Here is a 19,950-nt window from a genome sequence, read left to right as displayed (position 1 = left end):
AAAAAAAAAGGTGGATCCATTTTAATGCCTTAAGGTTCTCAGTCAAACACAAAAGAGAATGTGCATTTCTAAAATGATCATGTAAAACAGTCCAAGTCTTTTACAGCACTTAAAAAAAAAAAAAAGGCTTTAATATTTTAAAATATTTTTATTGTAAAAATTAGCCACTTATTGACAATCGGGCCTCTTTAGAAACATAAACCCCTAAGTGTTACTCTTTTTTTTTTTAACATTAATATCACTTACTCAGGTACTATCAACAGCCAGCCACTCCAGGACCAATGCCCCAAACAGATACGTTGCTCTTTTTTGGGGGTAGGGTGGGGATGCTCTTTTTAATCTTAGTGCTAAATCCATATTAAAAATTTACCTTAACATGAAATTGTCTTCACAGTAAAAGTCTTATACACTCTGCTAAGATTCTAATCCAAAAATAAAATAAATTTTAAAAGTCTCTTTATACCTTCAACTTCTAAGCACTTAACTCTTCAAGTAAACTACCAGTCCCGCCTCACCCTCTTTCCTTCCTTGAGCCAGTTAGCTCACTTCTGTCTTGCACATTATTAGTGCTCGCAGCTCACTCCTCTCAGCGCCCCCCCCAGCGCCGCAGAAGTCCCTCACTGATCACCCTCCAAAAAACCACCAAGACGACAATGCAACAAAACACTTCACACATCTTGAGTGAAGTCACTTGACAGAACCTCAGCTCTCCAGCCACGAAGACCAGCCAGCCACCGCTCGCTGCCTTTGGCTTCCCTAAGATTTTCTTTCTGCTGACAGCACAATACACTGGGGGGTGTGGGTGTGGGTGTGTGTGTGGGGGGGGGGGGGTGGGGGGGGTGGGTGTGGGTGTGTGTCTGTGTGTGTGTCTTCCCCGCCTTGTGAACTGCTTTCAGAAGCGTCCCTTGGCCTCATGATGCCAGGCTACGCAGTGCTCCGTGGTCAGTATCTTCCATTCCTGTCCTTAACTGCAACAGAAACTCAAGTCATGCTTCAAGTTTGCTTCTGTAATCCAATCTACTCTCCTACTACACCGTTACTTACAGACACTGTTCAGCACATAAACACTCACAAAATAAGAGGCAGTGATTTTTATTGGGATCGTTTCTGTACAATTCTTTGGGGTAGTGCAAAGCAATTTTGCATGCAACCTAGTTGACATTTTTTGTAATTTTGAAGGTTTGACTAACCTCGCTCCCCCACGCAGTGGTTTTAGCATATGATGGTACGCTAAATTCCTCCTGAAAAAAGTGAACTGTGATGAGCAGTTTTCTCCAGGTTTTGAGAGGGGTATTTTGGTTTTCCCTTTGTTTCTTTTTAACACTAATGACTTGCATCCTCCAAGTGCACAAACCTCAGTGGCTGTATTTACCAAGCAAAAATACATCTGAGAGAAAATTCAACTCCCCAGAGAAGCACATCCCTATTTTAGACTCCCTGTCCATTAGAGCAACCAGACAGCTGTGGAAACTAAGCCACCACCTTCATTCAGTTCTCAACTCTGCTCCACTTCTTTGGGCAGCTAATTATCTCACTTCAATATAACTGACATCCTAAATTTAACTTGACATCAATTTCTATATATTCTCTAATAGAAGAGAAAGTCACCTTAATCTGCAGAAAGCAGTGCGAGTCAAGTTATGGAGAAGCACAATCCTCTTTTATTGCTAGTATTTTTAAGAAGGCACAACTTCAGGCACAGGTTTCTTACCCTTCAGACCTAAGATAAGATAACCCTTATAAGATAATAACCCTTTCTCCTCCCTGTCTCTCTGCTTTCACACCTGCATAAGATATTGTTATTTCAGCTTACTGCAATCGTGAAATTGAATCTGACCCAGAGTTTGCCCACTGCATCCACAATGCAAGCACATTTCTAATGAGCGGACTGAAAGAAATAATAAAATTAACTAGTAGTCAAGACAACACTGATTTACTATGCTTCTGTCTTTTTCTCTAGGAAAAACAAGGTCAGCACATTTACTTTTTCAGCAGTCTCTCTAATATGTAGACGCCGAACTCTAGAAAACAACACTCTCTAAAGCTTCTTGAAGAGTTAAGAAGGAAACTAGCAGTTTAGTCAAACGTACAAAACCAGATCTTCCTGTGTAAATCAAGGTAGACAATAGTTCAAGAACATTTAGTTACACTTGAGTTTTGCTCCTTTTGTTTTCAGAAAGCGGAAGTACAGAACAGCTTAGACTAAATTATACCATCACTTGAGGATGCAGCTGCCAAACAGGAATTTGTTTCACTGAGATGGGCTGCAATTATACTTAACTGCAACCAGAAATACACAACCTTATTATGCACAAGGCACTTGCAAATACTCACACTAATAAAGACTTCAAAATACTATATACTTCGAATAGTATTTCTCCTGGTTAATTTAACGAAGGATTCTACTTTTAAACTGCAACACTGTTTTATCCTGGTCAGGTACTTCTTTTGAATGCATCTGGATTACTTAATTCAGTATAAATGTGATTTTCTTTCCCCATCATTCTCCCTATTCTTCTCAAAACATGATGGACAAAAAAAAAAAAGCCAATAAGCCAACATTTTTATAACATCAGTTTAAAGATACAGAAGTTGTTTCTTCCTACTGAATGGTGAATGTAATTTCTAGCTTGCATTTCATTAACACACATCTACCATTAGAGGAGGTTCTTTTATTTAACAACAATAAAAGTGTGAAGCAATACCTCCAGAGCTATATCCTGCATGAAACAGACCTTAATTGCTAAATTGATGTGCATTTCCAACATTTATTTTCTCCTGAGGACTTAGTGATTATATCAATAATTTAATTCACAAAAAAATATGTAGAGGGGGAAAAAAAAAACCCACAAAAAAACCCACAAAAAACGTGAGATATTGCTTACCCAGGTACTGCATAGTCAAAAGAGCTAAGGTACTTTATGAAAGAGATATATTAAAAAACGTTACCAATAATACATTATGATTCAAAAAATGAAAGATGAAAAATGGGACTTTAAGACACGCTGAAAATTTATCAAGTTGTTACATGACCTGTAGTTTTAAACCATTTAACTGCGATTAAAAAAAAAAAAAAACCAAACTATATTACTCAATTTGTTGTATCAGGCAGTTACCTGAACAAGGATTAACAGAGAATCCAGGAAAACAATGCACGTACAAAAAGAACGTCACTGTACAGAAGTTATTTGACTGCATTTCCAACATGGCTCCTAAAATGACAGGAAGTTACTAACTAAAGAGAGAGCTATCTGCAAAATAACTCAGATTGTTACGGAAACAAGGCATTTCATCTCTTTACAAACAGAGTGGCTTGAAGGACTCCTCATGGTGCTTTTAACAACAGTACTTTTCATAGTCCTTCCAATAGCCAAATAGTTGGTTCTCTTCTTGCATCATATACCCTTAAGGAATTACCTATGTAATGACAAAATTACATAGGTAAAAGAGTTCTCAGTATTCCCAGCATACCTCAGTGATTCATTCAGCAAATTTGCTGCCCAAAAGACAAGTTCCCCGCATACACCCTATTATTCCTTCAAATCACTTTTCACTCCAAGAGCTTGCTTTCCTAATGCACACTACCCCATAACGAAGAGTAAGTGATAGCAAGGGAACAGGCACCGTACGAGAATTTCCTCTGAACTTTGACGGAAGAAAGGAGACTACCCAGCCTCGCTGCAGGAACAGGCTAAAAACTGAGTAGTTTGGTTTAATGGCATTTCTTTTGCTCCAAGTCCCACTTACAATCTGCATAAAGATCACTAAACCCTGTTAAGTAGCCAGTATCAGCATTCACTAAATCTACCAGCTATAATTACTGCCACCAACCTTGTCTCTGTTAGCTGTTCTAGGGAAAGAACACAGTTGCTTAACCTGTAGCAACTGGGCGGCGGAGGGGAGGAAGGAGTAATCCTGCTGTAGGTTTGCATGTCCTGTATACGTGAAAACAGAAGGATTTGACAACATCATTTACCAAACCCCTACATCTTTAAATTCCCTGGCAACTCACAGCATCTCTTAACAAATAACTTTCAAAAATGAGAAGGATGGACGACTGGAAGGGTTTCGGTGCTTTGTTTTGTTGGGGGGTTTTGGTCTGTGGTTTTTTTTGGGTTTTTTTTGGTTAGTTGGTTTTTGGGTTGGGTTTTTAAGGCAGTAGCTCATATAAAAGTATGGAACCACTTTAAAAGAATGACAAGCACCATTAAAAGCCAATACTTCTTGCTCTCATCTGTATTAGTAAGAGATAGTCTAACACTGCCCTCCCACACTTGGCAGCCTGCCTTGCAGCTGTATTAAAGGCATAACATTTCACATGTCAGTGGAAGATTCAGTGCTGCAGCTCTACATATCTTAATACTGCCGAGTTTCATAAGTGACCAAGAGATATGCACTTGCCCTGGAAGAATATATTCACAAGTTCAAGAGAAAGGCTCAGCCAGCTGATAGCAGATGGAATACAGCATGCAATTCACCTGGCGATTCCCTGCCATACACATTACATTCAGATGAAATGCAAAAAGTCACAAGAAAGTCAGTTAGGAAGACTCACTCCTCCTATGGTAAATACTGCAAACGTGTAACTTACAGTCCCACCACCAGGGAGTACATTCTCTAGGAAGAAAATCACCCAAAAAAAGAAAAAAAAAAAAAGAAAAAAAGACAAGAGCATAAGACAGATATGAGTGTGCTACATCTTACGTAACTTTTCATGTTGTCAACATTATAACTAAAATAATCCCATTTCACTGACTTGCCTTGGTAAAGCAAGAATTAAGCCCATTCTGGAACAGGTGGAATCACAATCCCTCTTTGGAGAGGCATCTCTTTATATTAAAATGAATCATACAAATCTCAGATTTTGGATTGCAGTTACAACTACTCTCAAAACATTATTTTTAGGGAGAGAGTCAAGTAGCCTGGACAGGACAAAGATGCTGAGATACCACATAGAAGAGGTCTCCATCATAAGTAGGTTGCATTGATGAAAAAAGATAACACCACTGTACAGGTCTGTATTACTACTCAAGAAGCTGGAATAAAAAAAAAAAAAATTATCTCCCTGTTTTAGTGGCAATATAAAGTTAAAAGATTCTCCCAGTCAGTGCCTCTATTGGGTCCATAATGTTTCTCTACAATGCATTTTTTAAAAGCTCTTTATTTCATGGAATAAGAATTTGGCTAAAGCCGTTAACACCAACATGGCATATCTCATTAATATCCCTCAGCTAGACATTACTATCTGTCAGATAAGATACAGTACCTTAGTTTGGACACTTTTTCTCTGTGACAAATACCAAGTAAAATAAGTTCAAAATCACAGCAGAGCTAAGCAAAATATAGATTAACTTAAGTCTTGTCCACGCCATACTTTTGCTTACTGTTATCTATGAAGTATCAACTTAAAGTGCACTTTCTTGACTCACTGGTGACTGATTCATTTCATACCATCTTAGTAGATATCTTTCTGTTGCCAGGGAAAACCTGACTTCCTTATGGTCCCAGGGGAAAGAAGGACAGGAGACTTCAAGATTAAAACCGCACTTCTGCTAAAGGATTTAACTGTTGTTCTGATACACCTCCTTCTAGACAGGACACGTACAAGCAGACTGACTGCGAGAACAGCATTGGACTAAAGATGGTTTTTCTTCCTACCTGGACAGTACCTTACAATTATCAAAAACTAACAGGACAGCACAGACAGCAAACCAAAGACAAAAAGTGAGTCAAAACCCCAAGTCTGAAGTTATCTCAAACTGAAGTGGTTCTGTGCCGAGCAAGCCTGAGGTAGGGGTCTTCCCACTGTGTAACATTAATGTTACAAGACTTTTTCCAGGAGCAATTTGCTCCTCGAGGAGATTATTAATACACTCTTACTTCAGCCCAAGGACAGAGGTTAATCTTGGTTTGCCTCTAAACTGGAATACAAACCTGTCTCAGACTTCACAATGTAGAGTTCTAAGAAACAAGAACATTGCAAGAGTTAGCAGTTGGCTCCCAGCTTTACTTTAATTGCATTTAATTTCATGTCAGAATAGGCTACTTGCATTTGTAGATGATTCAAATGAGCATTTCAGGCTGTTCCTAATGCAGGTGGAAGGAAGTATTAATCAGGAAGAAAGAGCAGAGAAGTCAACCCCTTTCTGTGTGTTCACTAAGTCTAGACTCTAGTCTTGAAAGCACCACCCACGCAGCTCCTCCACCAAAGAAGCCTTCCTCCCATTCCTCAAGATCATATAAGGCTTTTAAGTTGATTGTGTGGTGGTTTGGTTTTGTTTGTTTGTTTGTTTGTTTATTTGTTTTTTTAACTCCAGACACCTTGCTTGCTTTCAAAGCAGGATACCCAGCTCCCCCAAGAGCCCCTGCTGCTACATTCAAAGGGAACATGCTTTCTACCTGGATGCAACTTAATGCCATATTCTTCGGCCCAGATATCTTTCTGTGCTAGTCCAAGCTATCTTGTCATGGATGAACAATGGCTTATGCATATTGGCTTGACCAACTATCCTCAGATTTCATCCCCAGTCTTAAATAATTTTTCCTGAAGATACAATGTTTAATCTTATCTTTTGCATGCCAGTGCACTGAGTGTCTGCCAACCTATGTCTGATGATCCTCTCAGATACATCTTTCAAAGAAGTTTATTTGCTGCAGGAATTACGTTTGGTGAATTTGTGCTGCAATTTCCCCTGCCAAAAGGGCAGAGGGATACCAGAGATGGACCTTAAGAGCATTCTTCCAAAAGGAGTGTAATGAAAGGTCAAAATAAAAAAATTCTACAGAAACCATCAGGCGATTTAGCCAAAACTACAAGCCAGCACATAAGACACCAGGTTTTTGTTCACCCAAAGCGGTAAGATGAAAGGAGATAGAAGAAGTGCTCTCGTGCAAGTGACCCATGAAAAACTATGCAACAGTTAGATGCTGTACTCAAACATGTCTGTTTTTTCCTTATTAAGGAGCCTAATGAGGTCTAATGCTCCAGTTGCTGATGAATAAAAGCCACTTGTAATACAAGTTGAAGCAAGTCATGAGAGTGAACTAACAGACTAAGCCATACGAATTATCTGCACACCATTAGAAAATTGCCGCATAAGCTGTTTAAGCCCATTAAAAAAACCAACTTCCACTTACTCAGCAGAATGGCTTCCTTAGAACTTTCTCCTTTATAGATTTCTACTTTATTTCTACCAAACTTTTCTACTTTAAATATGCAAGTTGATATTAATTTGTTAATTTAGCCAGCAAGGATGGGCCTTAATGTAAGGCCTTTTAATAAATGAATGTTTTAAGGTTTACTTTAAACACATCACATGTTAAATCAAGAAAACAGTCTTCTTTGAAAGTCATAGACACATAATTTAAAATTATTCTGAAATCAAAATATTTGCAACTTGACTGTCTACTGTGGAGTTATTTCCAGAATGACATAGCTCACTGCTGTCATTAATCAATCTTCCCACATGCACAGACTCTGGTATATCTTAAAGATGTCACAGTTTATTAATAAACCAAATGACTCATGAGCAGCACAGAAAGAGCAGTCACACAAACTCAGTAATGCCTAATGATGGCGTTGGTGTCAAGTCAACAGGTTACACGGACTAAGAAAGTGCAGTTACTAAAATACAAGGTTGGTGGTTCTGTTTCCAGCAAATACCTAAATCTATCCAATTAAAAGCTGGACATACACTATTTCAAAATGCCCTGCATTTCTTCTTGGAAATTGTGTAAGCACGAATTAAGTAACAGTTATTCAAATTAAGGATATTTTCCACATCAGGCTTAATAAAATACTACTTAAAATTATTAGGCCACATCTTGCACATGCTACAGCTACTAAGCTACCTGAAGTAGCTTTACCAAACTACAAGGTTATAAATTTTAATGAGAGAAACAGCAGTGTTGAATAGGCCATAAGAAGCAAACTGCGCAAAAAAACAAACAAATAAACAAACAAACAAACCCCACACATTTCGAGCATGGAAAAAAAAGCATGTTGCTTTCCGGAATTTTCAGACAAATATAAAGAAAGAAAAAAAAGTTAAAGTCCTTCAGCTAGTCTGTCTCACTTCAGAAGTTTCTAGCTCCTCCATCGGCCTTGCCAGTACATTCAGCTAGCCTCTTCCTTCACTGAATATTTCAATGGGCTTATTAGCAAACCCCAAACTTTCAAAATCTCGTTAGTTTTATTGTCACCACATCATTCTCCTTTCATCATTCTCCATCTTTGTGTATCATTTGAAACAGCTGCTTAGGCCCTAAACCGTACAGTAACACTTCACTCTTAGGTCGTCATTGGTTATACAATGATTACCAATTAAATGGAATTTGAACATAAACACCATGAAAAAAAAAAAAAACAACCCTTAACTCTAAGATGCTTCAACACAGCAGAAATAACATGTAACATCATGCTGAGAATGGATTTTTAAAAAATCATAGGAAAATCAAAGCAAACTGAGTAATGTAGTTCAAGCATACAAGCTAATATTTTGAAAGTGTATCCTTCAACTTACTACAAAACTTAGCAAATTATAATGTTTTCTCAATATCTGCAGAAAATAAATATGCCCTAGGTGGACATCTGGGGAAAACACATTTTCATTCATTTTGATGCAACTTTTAATAGTGTCTCAAACTCAATTTATAAACTTTTACTAAAATATTGATTTTTACCCATGTGGACCTAAAGAGCCCAAGAGACCCTGTGTTCTAGCAAGATAAAGCATATGTGACAGGCTAGAAATGTTCCTACCCCAAAGATAAGAAACAGCATTTTCATTGCGAGTTTGAATGACATCAGGTGGACAGAAATAAACTGTACTCCTGAGAAGACATTCTCACCCAGACATCATTTTATCTTTGATTTCCTTCATGCAAAAGAGCAGACCTGCTTAAGATAAAACTTTAATGAGATTTAATAAGACTTCAGATATAACCTCCTGACCTCTTGATCACAGGTTAAATAAGAAAAATGTATGCTAAATCAATTACTACTGCTTCCTTATTTCTTCACAGAACAGATCTTTCCTTCAAGGAGAACTGCTTCCCGAGAGCTTTCCGTTCACAGGAAATTTTCACAGATATTCAGCACTGGCTTTGCAAGAGAATCAACGTGTCCTTAAATTAAAGGGCTCCCTGAAATTAACTGGTGTTCTGACAACAGCTCTATATGAGGAAATATTTGATCCAAAATAGCTAAACAGACCAGATAGCAGGTACAGCCAAAAAGGCAGAGGTAAGAAACACAGTTTGAATATGTGTTACAGCACAGACAAATAGGTGAAGCCATACACCCACACTTGCATCTGTTGCAACAGCCACTAAAATAAAAGAAAACACAAGGAAGTGACACACTGCAGCTCTCTTTTGGTCTTGGCCATGCAGCTTCTCTTCAGGGAAGAGCAGTCTTCACCTCCCTGCATGGCTTCTCAGTGAGAAGCGAGGTAATTTCTCCTCCTGAAAGCCACATTTCAGAGGAGGAAGAGCTGGCCAAATAAGCTTTTATAGCAAAGAGTACAAAAATTATGTTATTTAAGAGTCCCATGTATATACTTAGATGAGTTTCATAAAATAACTTGTCACTGTTGCCAGGACTGCAGCATCTTTCCCCCTCTTCCCACTCTTCAGGGAATCCTGCTTTCCACCTTTCAGGGGGAAGTCAGTAACAACTGCTCCCCAGCCTCAGACAACGTCTCAGAAAGCGACAGCCAGTGCCAGCTGTGACTACCAAGAGCATGACCTTTTAATGAAGTCCCTTTTTTTTTTTTTTTTTCTTGTAAATTCTGACTTCTGTTCTTACGGACTACACTAGTCCAGTACAATCAGCGGGAAGTCATTCTGACCCCTCACTTCTGCACACTCTTCCATACTAACCTTCAAGTATTTATCCCAGGAAGAAACTTATTTCGATCCACTACTTTCAGTTAAACCAAGCTGAAAAAGCCATACAGGAAAAATCAAAAAACGCCAGTATCACTATTTAAAAGCATCTAGAAATTTTGGAGTTGGAAAAAAAAAAAAAAAACAAAAACCAAACCCTTAAGTGACAAATGTGTAACTTTGGTTATAAATGGTAGACTAAGCATATGGTGTGCTTAATCTTGCCAGTCTGCAAACCAATTCTGTAGGGCCAAATTAAAAAGAAATGATCACTGGAACAATACCACATGAAACAAAGAAGGAAAAAAGTGTTATACAATACAAAAAGTTTTCACCGCACCCTCCAAGTTACAATAATTCATAGTACATTTAAAAAAAGGTATTTCTTCATTCACCCATCTACCTATACATAGAATTCAAGACCAGTAAAGGTATTAGGTCTCAAATTCAATGGAGTGCAAAAGTTATTTAACGTATTCATTGTCCAGAGTTTAACAAATGTCTAATAACCATCTGTATGAGGCTAACTTAAAAATGGCTAACAGTGTAAAAAGGTTTCTAATACCTAGAGGAAGCCATTTTATTTCTAGTATCAAACCATACTAAGAATTTATAAAATGCAATACTATCATGAAGGGTAATACACATACTGTAAGTTATTTTAAGCACCTGAAGACAGTTCAGGTTATTCTGTATTCTTTCTTGGAAGCTTATGTGTGTGTATCCATGTATATAAACATACATATATGTGTGTGTGCATATAAATATACACAGATGCACACACATGCATATATATATAATATATATACACACAGAGACACGTATACATATACATCTTTTTTTTTCCTTATATTTGAGTTCAGCAAGAAAGGATCTGAACAGCATAACGACAACAAAGCTTTGTGAAATTTCTAAAGGCTTTCCATAACTGCAATTGCACAGCGTGGGTACGCCAGCAGGCATGACAAGCTTGTCAAAATCTGTGCAGTTATTTCAGTGTACCACACCCCTCTTATTCCAACTATCTAGTCAGTGACAAAGCAATTAACCCCAAATTATTTAAAATAAATATTTAAATCCTTAACTAACCCAATTCTGAAGCAAGCAGTGCACATTAGCTATTGCAATTCCACCCCCTCAAGCCTAAATGCAATACATCTGACGCACAAATGCGTCATTAACCTGGGGGGTACAAAGAAGACAGTCTCACTTTAAAGCCTGTTTTCTCTGCATCAGGCAACACCTAAAAAAGCCTTTGAGAGCAAGGCAGGTTCAGAAAACAGTTATTACTCCCTTTAGCCATTTTTTTCTTCTAGAATGCTCCTGTATCCCTTTGAGGAAGTTAAACAAAAATAGAATAGCTTCAGAGAAAAAAAAAGGAAAAAAGTACTCAAATACATCTGAAAAAAATAAATCTTAAATCCTGGGTTACTGTTTCCCCAACAATGCATTCCTTAGTTTTTCCAAATAACGTAATCATCTGTTGTTCTTCAGTTGAAGTGCCAAATCCATTCCACGAATATGTTTAGAAAGATCTAACAGCAGACAATCTTCTGTAACAATCCTGTTCATGGACTGCAAATTCTTCAGAGTTGTCAATACAAATCTAAAGGATATAATGAATATGAATCCTAGGCTTTAACATTACAGCTGCATGCACACGTGTATTACATGTCACACACATGCACTAACATCCTACAATATCAGGACAAGGTATATTCATGTCTGTACATAGCAGATGTTAAATAAACATGGTGTCCTAGTTTTAGTTTAGCTTTCAATTAGCAGATAAAATTATTAACAAAACAAGTTTGTATTTACCAGGGATGAATGAATCAATATTCCTGAATCTTCATTTGGCAAGCTGAATGCTGTGTATTCAAGGGCATTGTTTTCCCCTTGCTGTTTGCAAATATAACCACAGTTTCTCTCAAAAACTGTACGAATGCCTTTAAACAGAACCACACTTGTAGTGCAACCCATTCCAAATCTGTTGAATTTTGCATTTCTAGCAGCCCTGATTGCATTTGCAGAATGTCGTCTTCCTTTCCTCGGCTCGAATAATTTTCCTGTGCTTCGCAGAAATATTTCTTTGTACAATCTTCATTACGTCCAACATTTAGTACGTTCCTCTACTAGAAACCATCAGCTACTGAAATGTAATCCTATTTGCTTAAGCCAAACACTGCCAAAAATCCAGCCGCAGAAAACAAAAATCAGAGGGTGATGAAAAGCAAAGGATACTTCAACTGTAGAAGATCGGAGGATTTCAGCGTGTGCTATACTCCGCAACAGAGACGAAAAGATATTCCGGAGGGTCAGGGAAAGAGCTCCGATATTTCAGAGATCCTTAGAATATAATCAAAGATGAAAGGAAACTGCAAAGATACTGCTGCAGTTTCTGCTGCCAGCCACAAAGAATCCTCATCTGCTGCAAGAAAGCACTCTCCCAGAATGCTTAGCACAGAGTTCGTACTGGCAAACATTTCTTTGCTTGACCTATATGTGCTTTTTAGTGTTTAAAACAAAAAAGCTTCAAAATAAAAAACTCAAAATATGAGAGGAAAATTCTTAAATCACTGCTGCTATGGAAAAAAAAAGCAGCGTGTTATATAAACCTACTTCAATCAAATCTATATGTTATCAGTATGCTATTATCAGTTCAGGCAAACCACGAGGGAGCTGGAAGCTGTCTTTACTTTTTCCTTTCTTCCTCGCATGCAAAGTGATCAGTCAATTCCCACCTGCCAGAAACTGACTTTATCTAGTCCTTGATTGCAAATAGCCAATAGTCATAAAAAAAAGGAAAAAAAAAAGGAACACAGTTGACCGAGTATCTAGTTCGGATCAAGATCCACATCTAAAACAAAAATACAGCATGAAATTTAAACTACATTAATTTCTTGGGTTTATAGTGAATCACACCTGTATTGATTGCATTCATCACTACAGGATTCTACTCCAAATACTGTACTGGTATCTGTCACACAAGTATGTAAACATCTTTAATTGACATTGAGAAGAAGTGCTAAATTTTTAAACTACTTTTAAAGGCAAGGAATTTGTAAAAACTAGCTGTACCAGTCCACACCATAACACTATCAATCACCACGTCAGAGGTTGATGATTAGTTTTATACTTCTGCTAAACTGAAAGCACTGAGATGTATTTACTTATTTACTTACCATATTGTAAAACTGGATTGAAGGGTGAAATACAAACTCAAATTGTTGCAATGGAGTTAAAACAAGCTAAATTAAAAGGACTTAAGTGAAGCATGAAGGGAGGGAATAAGCAGATTAATGATGTCAGCTACAGATTTGCCCCCATGCAAATTAACTTATCTCAAGGAAATACTTGCATGCTATAATGAGACATTCAGAAGAAATATTTAAGATTTATTAGCATTTTTCCCTAACATCTGGCTACTTAATACATCTCAGTATGCTTCTCATTACATTTCTAACCTAAACACACCATAATAACATGCAGACACATTGATTCAAAAAAAAAAAAAAATCAATATTTGACAGTGATCCACGTAGTTCCTGTCAGTCCCATATTCTCAAAGGCAGCAGATCGCACATTCCACATATACAAATTGTGTTAAGGCAGTTCTGTTAACAAGGAATAGCTTTTTGTGGGGGAAGAATAAAGAAGGTAATGGTGAAGAACTTGGCATAAATTCTACTCTGAAGGGCAAAGATAATTCATACATAACCATGAAGCTTGCACAGCAATCGCTCTGTATCTTCTTCTGTCTCTCTACCTACCCCGTCCTCTTCGAAAAGAAGCAGCAGGACAGTGAGGGAAATGCTTCACTTCATTCACTAAGGTGGGATAAAGGCATCCTTGCAAACATGTGAGGGAAAATAGCCATGGGAATTACCAAGGAGGACACTCCCAAAAAATACATTCAAGTTAACTGTTGCTAGTGCAGAAGCCCACTTCATTCCCATCTGGAATGTAAGGTTACAGAGACCTGACAAAGTTCAGGTTCCAAACATGATATCAAAAGTTAAGAGATCATTAAAAGAAAGCACTGTTCAGAGGGTTGTTCTGTGCAATTTCAGAGACTTCATAATTGGAAATGTTCCTAGCAAGAAGTAGAAAAAGTAGCTCATGCCTTAAGAGAGTATGAGAAAAATAAGTCAGTTTACAACAAATTATGATGCAGTAGACAGTTCCTTCAAATGCCTAGAAAATTACCTCACTTTTAAAGCACTAGGTAGGACGTAGATAAACAGGAATACAAAAAGTTTCATTTGGAAAGACAAACAGATGACAGAATCGTAGACTAATTCAGGTTGGAAGTGACCTGAACACCTCAGGTTGGAGGTGTTCTAATTCAAAACCAATTAAGAGCAGATTTAATTCTGACTGTATCTTGAATAAACTTAGCATCATGTTTCTACACTATTTTAGAAAAGGCAACTGAAACTGACTTGGATCAACACAGTGGTAACAATAATGACATAAAAAGCAGTCCAAATAGAGCTTGAAAGGAAGATAAATATGGGGACATGAGGGGTGAGAAGAAACCACAGGGAGAAGGAGCTTGACCAGCTGCTTAAATATTAATATTACAAGAAATCCGAATAGTATGCAATGTGAAGCAGTTTGTCAACAAGCAGACTTTTTCCTAAGACATTAACTTGGTGCAAAGTGGAAGTTTCCAGCTTCACTAAGGAGATTCCTGCAAGTGTAATGAGCAACCACACTGCGCAAGCAGTGAACATCCAGACAGAAATGTGACACAATGCAGTATTATCCATTACAGTGTTACATCTCAAAGTGAAATGGGAGGCTGGAAAAATTCTTGTAAAGGTCTGACAGAACTTTCTCTACCAACTGAAGAGAGCTAAAGGACAGCCCATGGGAGGTAAAAGTCTTAATCCAATGGTAAAAAACAGAACAAAAAAAAAAAAAATCAACATATGAACAAGCCCAGACTGTACATCATATAAGCAGCAAGCTAGACATTGCAAACTGCCTTTAGCTGAGCCTGGGTTATGAAAAGGTCTTTTTTCCATACGGAATAGTAGAGGGGAGGAAAGGGAGGTTGCAAAGAGGAGACATCACTAATGTCTGGCTTCTCTTGGTTTGTGAAAAAGGGTCTGCACCAGAAAGCACGCAGACTTATGAGGAGCTATTTGTGTTAGTATACATTGCACACACACATCCCTTAGCCAAATTGCCTATTTATATGGGGAGCAGAAAGCTCCTCCTTGCTGTGTACTATATTGAATCTGTACTGACTGCACTATGAGATTCCCGAAGACAAAAAGATTAATTAGTTGTGTTAGCTCCAGATTGTTCACAACCGTATCTTTTTGAGATGTGCTCTCTTGAACATGTAATAAAGAAGCAGCTCTAGTTGCCCTCCAAAAAATTGTTGGGAACCGTTTAACAGTACAGTTAAATTGCTTTAAGGGTCTAACCACCAGTCCTCCTCTGGTTACAGTAAATGCCTAATAATCACTTCTTACTTGGGACCCGGAGGACTTCAAATCAACATGTTAAGCAACCCTTTGACAGCCAAATGAGTTCCAGCAAGCATAATCACATAGGTACAAAGTAAACATGCATGCTAGTCATCAGACAGTTCTAACCAGTGTTCACAAGTTTCAGTTTGACATCAGTTAACGCTTACAAAGGTAGAAGTCTTTAGGGAATAATTATCTGTGTTGACTTAAAATCTTCAGGAGATCCCATAAAATTCTTATTAACAAAATGAGAATTTATTAAAGGCACCTAGACAGAAATTGAACAGTTGAGAAAGTACAGACCAAACTAGGGAGACCTTCCAATCAGATGTGTTAATAAAAACAACGTGGACATTCTGTCTCCGGACATGCCATCACTACAGCAAAGCACTTCATAAAGACACAGGGCCATATCTGCAAGAGAACATAATTCAGGCAGGATTCAAGCATCTAGGTCCTAGTATAAGAGCCACAAAAATACGCTTAATCTCTCAAAACATTAGAAGTAGGTACTTAACATTTTTACCTACAAAGTTGTCCTTGGTATTTAACATGCCCAAACTGATGCCATCTTGACAGGAGTGAACATCTGGTTCCTTAGAGACCTTAACACATCCTGACTGAATTCAGCTTTTCGCAAAACATGACAGTATCTGTAGGCGGAGCACTACCTTCCATCTGGCAGCGGCCCGTGTAGCAGCTCAGAATGCTCAAGATGTGGGCCTAAAGCCTCCTCAGCCCAAAGAGATTAAAACCAACATCACTTATCACTCTTTGGAGTGCCTTAACAACCAGATGATAGCATATCAAAGACGACGTACTCGCTTCTGCCTGGTAAAGCTATACTGCAGAAAACAGCTGAAGATCCAACAGCCCTGCAAAAGGGAAAAGAAATGTATATACAACAGTTCATACTTACTAGGACTGTTCCTAGAGGAGAGGAAGAAGGAAATTCAGGTGTTGATTCCTGTTGCAAGGAGTGTTTCTGCAATGACTACCCCATGCAAATTTCATTGAAGAGCTTTGTCAGGTAATTCTCTTCAAGAACTCACGTTTCTTTGGAAAGAAGGAACTGTGCTAAAAGCTGCTTTGTGGCCACAGCAATGAGTTTTACTCTGTCGTTAGAGTAAAACTCTTAAGCACCTGATTTGTCAAAACTAGTGCAGAGTATCTGCTTGGATATGGATTATTCTTAGTAACCCTCATATGCACTATCCAGAATGGCAAGGAGGAGGATATGGGGAACTATACGGGGGTCAGATTCACTCCAGTCTCCAGGAAAATTATGATGCAAACCTTCCTGGAAGCCATTTCCAGACATATAAAGAATAAGAGGGTAGTTCCAAGTAGACAACATGGATTTACCAAGGACAAATTATGCCTGACCAACCTGTTTGCCTTCTGTGAGGAGATGGCTGGCTCTGTGGACGCGGAGATAGCAGTGGACATTGAATAACGTTAGTAAAACAAGGCTTCTGACGCAGTCTCTCATAGCATCCTTGTAGCCAAATTAGACAGATGTGGTCTGAATGAGTGGATGATAAGGATGACATCCTGGTGGACAGCAAGTTGAATATGCTGAGCAGGCTTCTCCATACAAGGAAGATATTGAAATACTGGACTCAGTCCAGTGGAGGGCCATCATGACGGTTTAGAGGCTGCAGCATATGATGCATGAGAAAAATCTAAGAGACCTTGGATAGTTCAGCCTTAAGTGAAGGCTAAAGGGAGATCTTATTGCTGTCTGCCACTACCTAATGGGAAGATAGAAAGAGGATATAGCCAGACTCTTCTTGAAGCTACGGTCAGAGGACAAGAGGCAACAGACACAGAATATTCCATTTGCATAAAAAGACTTCTTTTTTTTAACCATGAGGGTCGTCAACTATTGCAGTTAAAGTATTTCCACCTTTATGGATATTAAAACCAGATTGGCACAGTCTCTGAGCAAACCTGCTCTCACCAGACCTGCTTTGAGCAAGGGACTGCACTAGGCGACTTCCAGAGACTTTCCTTTCAACCTGTAAGTTTCCATGATTCTGTGGCATTACACTGGGCAGCCACACACTAACCACAGAGACAGGGAGAGAGAAGAGATCCAAGAGAATTCCGTCCCTCAGAAGAAAGCCAGTATGATTACTCCAGGAGGTAGTCTTGAGAACAGCATGCTTGGATTCCCATGTAATTTTGACCAAGAACCTGCACACTCAGCAAGGCCTGAAGAAGAGATTTGCAGTGAACAGAAACAAAAAAAAACTACTGTGACATGAGAAATACTAAGTATACCACCAGGCTGAAGGCCAGAGGCAGTTTATCATTCGTATGAGATGTCCCTAATGTCAAAGATCATATCAAAAGTCAAGACTAATGCTTATGAAAATTGAAGCAAGATTTAGTTCTGTCCTATCTAGTCAAGGCAGCTGTCTAATATCACAAGTTTCTCTTAATCGACAAACAAGGGAATGTTTGTGTCTATTATTCCTTTTATACATTTAAAGAAGTGGGAAGGAGGCATAAATGATATAACCCAAGAAATGCTGTTCGAAATCTTGCATACACGGTATTATGTATGTGCTGATGGAGATATACACACAAATTTAAAACCCTGCTAGCTACAAAATGCTAAATATCTTAGCTAACAGTCTTAGATCACATAGTTGAGAGTTGCAGAAAGGTCAGTCTTCTCACAAGTCCATTCTTACATGAATAACAATACATTTTCATCCACAGATGAGCAGTGGGAGCTGCCAGTAAAGCACGTGCCTCAAGTTCAAATTTAACTCAAGTATACCTTGAGGACAGGCATACCAAGAATAACCCAAAGGACTTTAGGAAGTTGTCCAAGTCAATCTAAACTGAACAAATGAACATTTATTGCTAAGCATGAGACACAAAACACCCAGCCCTTTCAACTGTTCTGTATTTCAAGCCACAACATAGGATTTCTGGTATTGAAATATGCTCACTGGACTCCATCTAGTGGTCACATCACTTTGAGCTTTCTGAAGTTGAAGTGATTATTCTGGACTCTTAAATAACTGATGAGATAACTACAACAGAAATTTATTATTACTAGAGAGCTACAGAACAAGTCACTAGTTATAGGATAATGTTTACAGAAACACTAATGAAACCATGCCAGAATAAATAAAGGTCAACAGGACAGAAGCCTAGGGAAAAAAAAATGTTTTTGAGCAACCTTACTGTGTTCAGCGAAGAGTATCGGGAACTTCAGGACTCATACACCCTTTTATACTTTTAATCCCTCTGTGGAGGTTATTCAGATTCAGGTCTTTCTCCTTCCCTTTGTTCCTAGTTCAGTCAGGAACAAGTTCCAACTTCCCCTCAGGCAGACCATTAGCCGTCAGAATATTATGCTGGAAGTATTGTCCCTTGAGCTTTACCAGCAAGACTGTATACAGCAGCATTACTTTTTTTCCTATTAGAAACCTCATATTTCATGTGAGGAAAAAATTTACACTCTGGATGGGAAGAAATTAACATGTAACATTATTGGTCCATCTAAGGTCATCTACAATACCAGGCAAATAATTCCAAGGTGATAACAAGCCTGGCAAGCAAGAATCCCAAGACAATTTCTGAAGGAAACTAGAATAGCATGCTTCCAATAATTATGACGTGTGTCATCTCTTCATTAACCTGAATGCTCTTTTTAAACTCAGTGACGTTTGAGGCCCAATGTGAATTTAAAATCCCTCTTGGACTAGCAAACAGTAAGAGTGAAGCCTCCTTGAACATTCTTAAAGGCAAACATACTACTGTGATTTTCAGCTAAACCACCTACTAAATCAGATGACATTATGCTACACAGGTATTAGTGCCAGTGCAAGTGGGTGCAAATATGCCTGGCAGGAAGAGGTCTGAAATACCACTTGTCATCATCACTGTACTGGGGCAAGTGAGGAACGGGCTAGATGAGATGACTTTCAGTTTTATTTTCACAAAGCTTCAGTTCTGTATTATTCTGTTGCCTGGCTGTAGTCACTCACAATCATGCCTACAAACGAGCCTAGAAAGGCATCAAGTGAAGTGCAAGCAGATTCCCTGCAAGTATCAGCGCCCTGGTGAAGAACAGTACTTCTTCTGAAACCAAAGGGTATAAATCTTTCACTTGGCAGTGTTAGGTTAACGGTTGGACTCGATGATCTTAAGGGTCTTTTCCAACCATGATGATTTTATGATTCTATGAAAGACCATTAGGCAACATTAAAGAACAAAGAGCACAAAATAGCATTGGCAATACCATCAAACTGGAAAATGGATTACTACCTTCCCATCCCTTTAAAACCAAAGCCTCTTTTCTATATGTTAATATCCACAACGCTAGCTAGCATTTCGACTTGACTTTCGATTTCTTCACAAACCTGTTAAAATGAGACCAAGAGCTATGTTACTACCCTCTGCCTCTCCCACCGAAAACACCCAGCTCTTTCTGTGGAGCTTCTATTTTTCTTATTCATGTATGTTTCAGTACTCCCTTCAGCATATGAAGGGCAGCTGTTCCTTGGGTAACCAATAAGGTAGCAAGCTCATATCTCTTAATGTCAAAACACAA

General features: G+C 38.4%; 1 protein-coding gene across 10 annotated transcripts in view; it reads right to left on the bottom strand.

Annotated features, from left to right (window-relative positions):
• DOCK9 (dedicator of cytokinesis 9) overlaps positions 1-19,950 on the bottom strand; it is a 134,563-nt gene that overhangs the window by 104,764 nt on the left and 9,849 nt on the right. For 6 of the 10 annotated variants that reach the window (XM_087755814.1, XM_087755817.1, XM_087755818.1 and 3 more), the window contains exon 1: positions 11,710-12,305. The exons of the other annotated variants lie outside the window; for them this stretch is intronic. In XM_087755814.1, the coding sequence (XP_087611940.1) occupies positions 11,710-11,871 (162 nt within the window). In that variant the 5' untranslated portion in view covers positions 11,872-12,305. Of the gene's footprint in view, positions 1-11,709; positions 12,306-19,950 lie in introns of those variants that run through there. 10 annotated transcript variants of the gene reach the window in all.

The sequence above is a fragment of the Nipponia nippon genome, unplaced genomic scaffold (assembly GCF_047370975.1).
Source record: "Nipponia nippon isolate SJK-2023a ecotype South Korea unplaced genomic scaffold, ASM4737097v1 scaffold_2, whole genome shotgun sequence".
In the NCBI taxonomy this organism is placed as follows: Eukaryota; Metazoa; Chordata; class Aves; order Pelecaniformes; family Threskiornithidae; genus Nipponia; species Nipponia nippon.
This window is presented reverse-complemented; position numbering and strand designations above follow the sequence as displayed.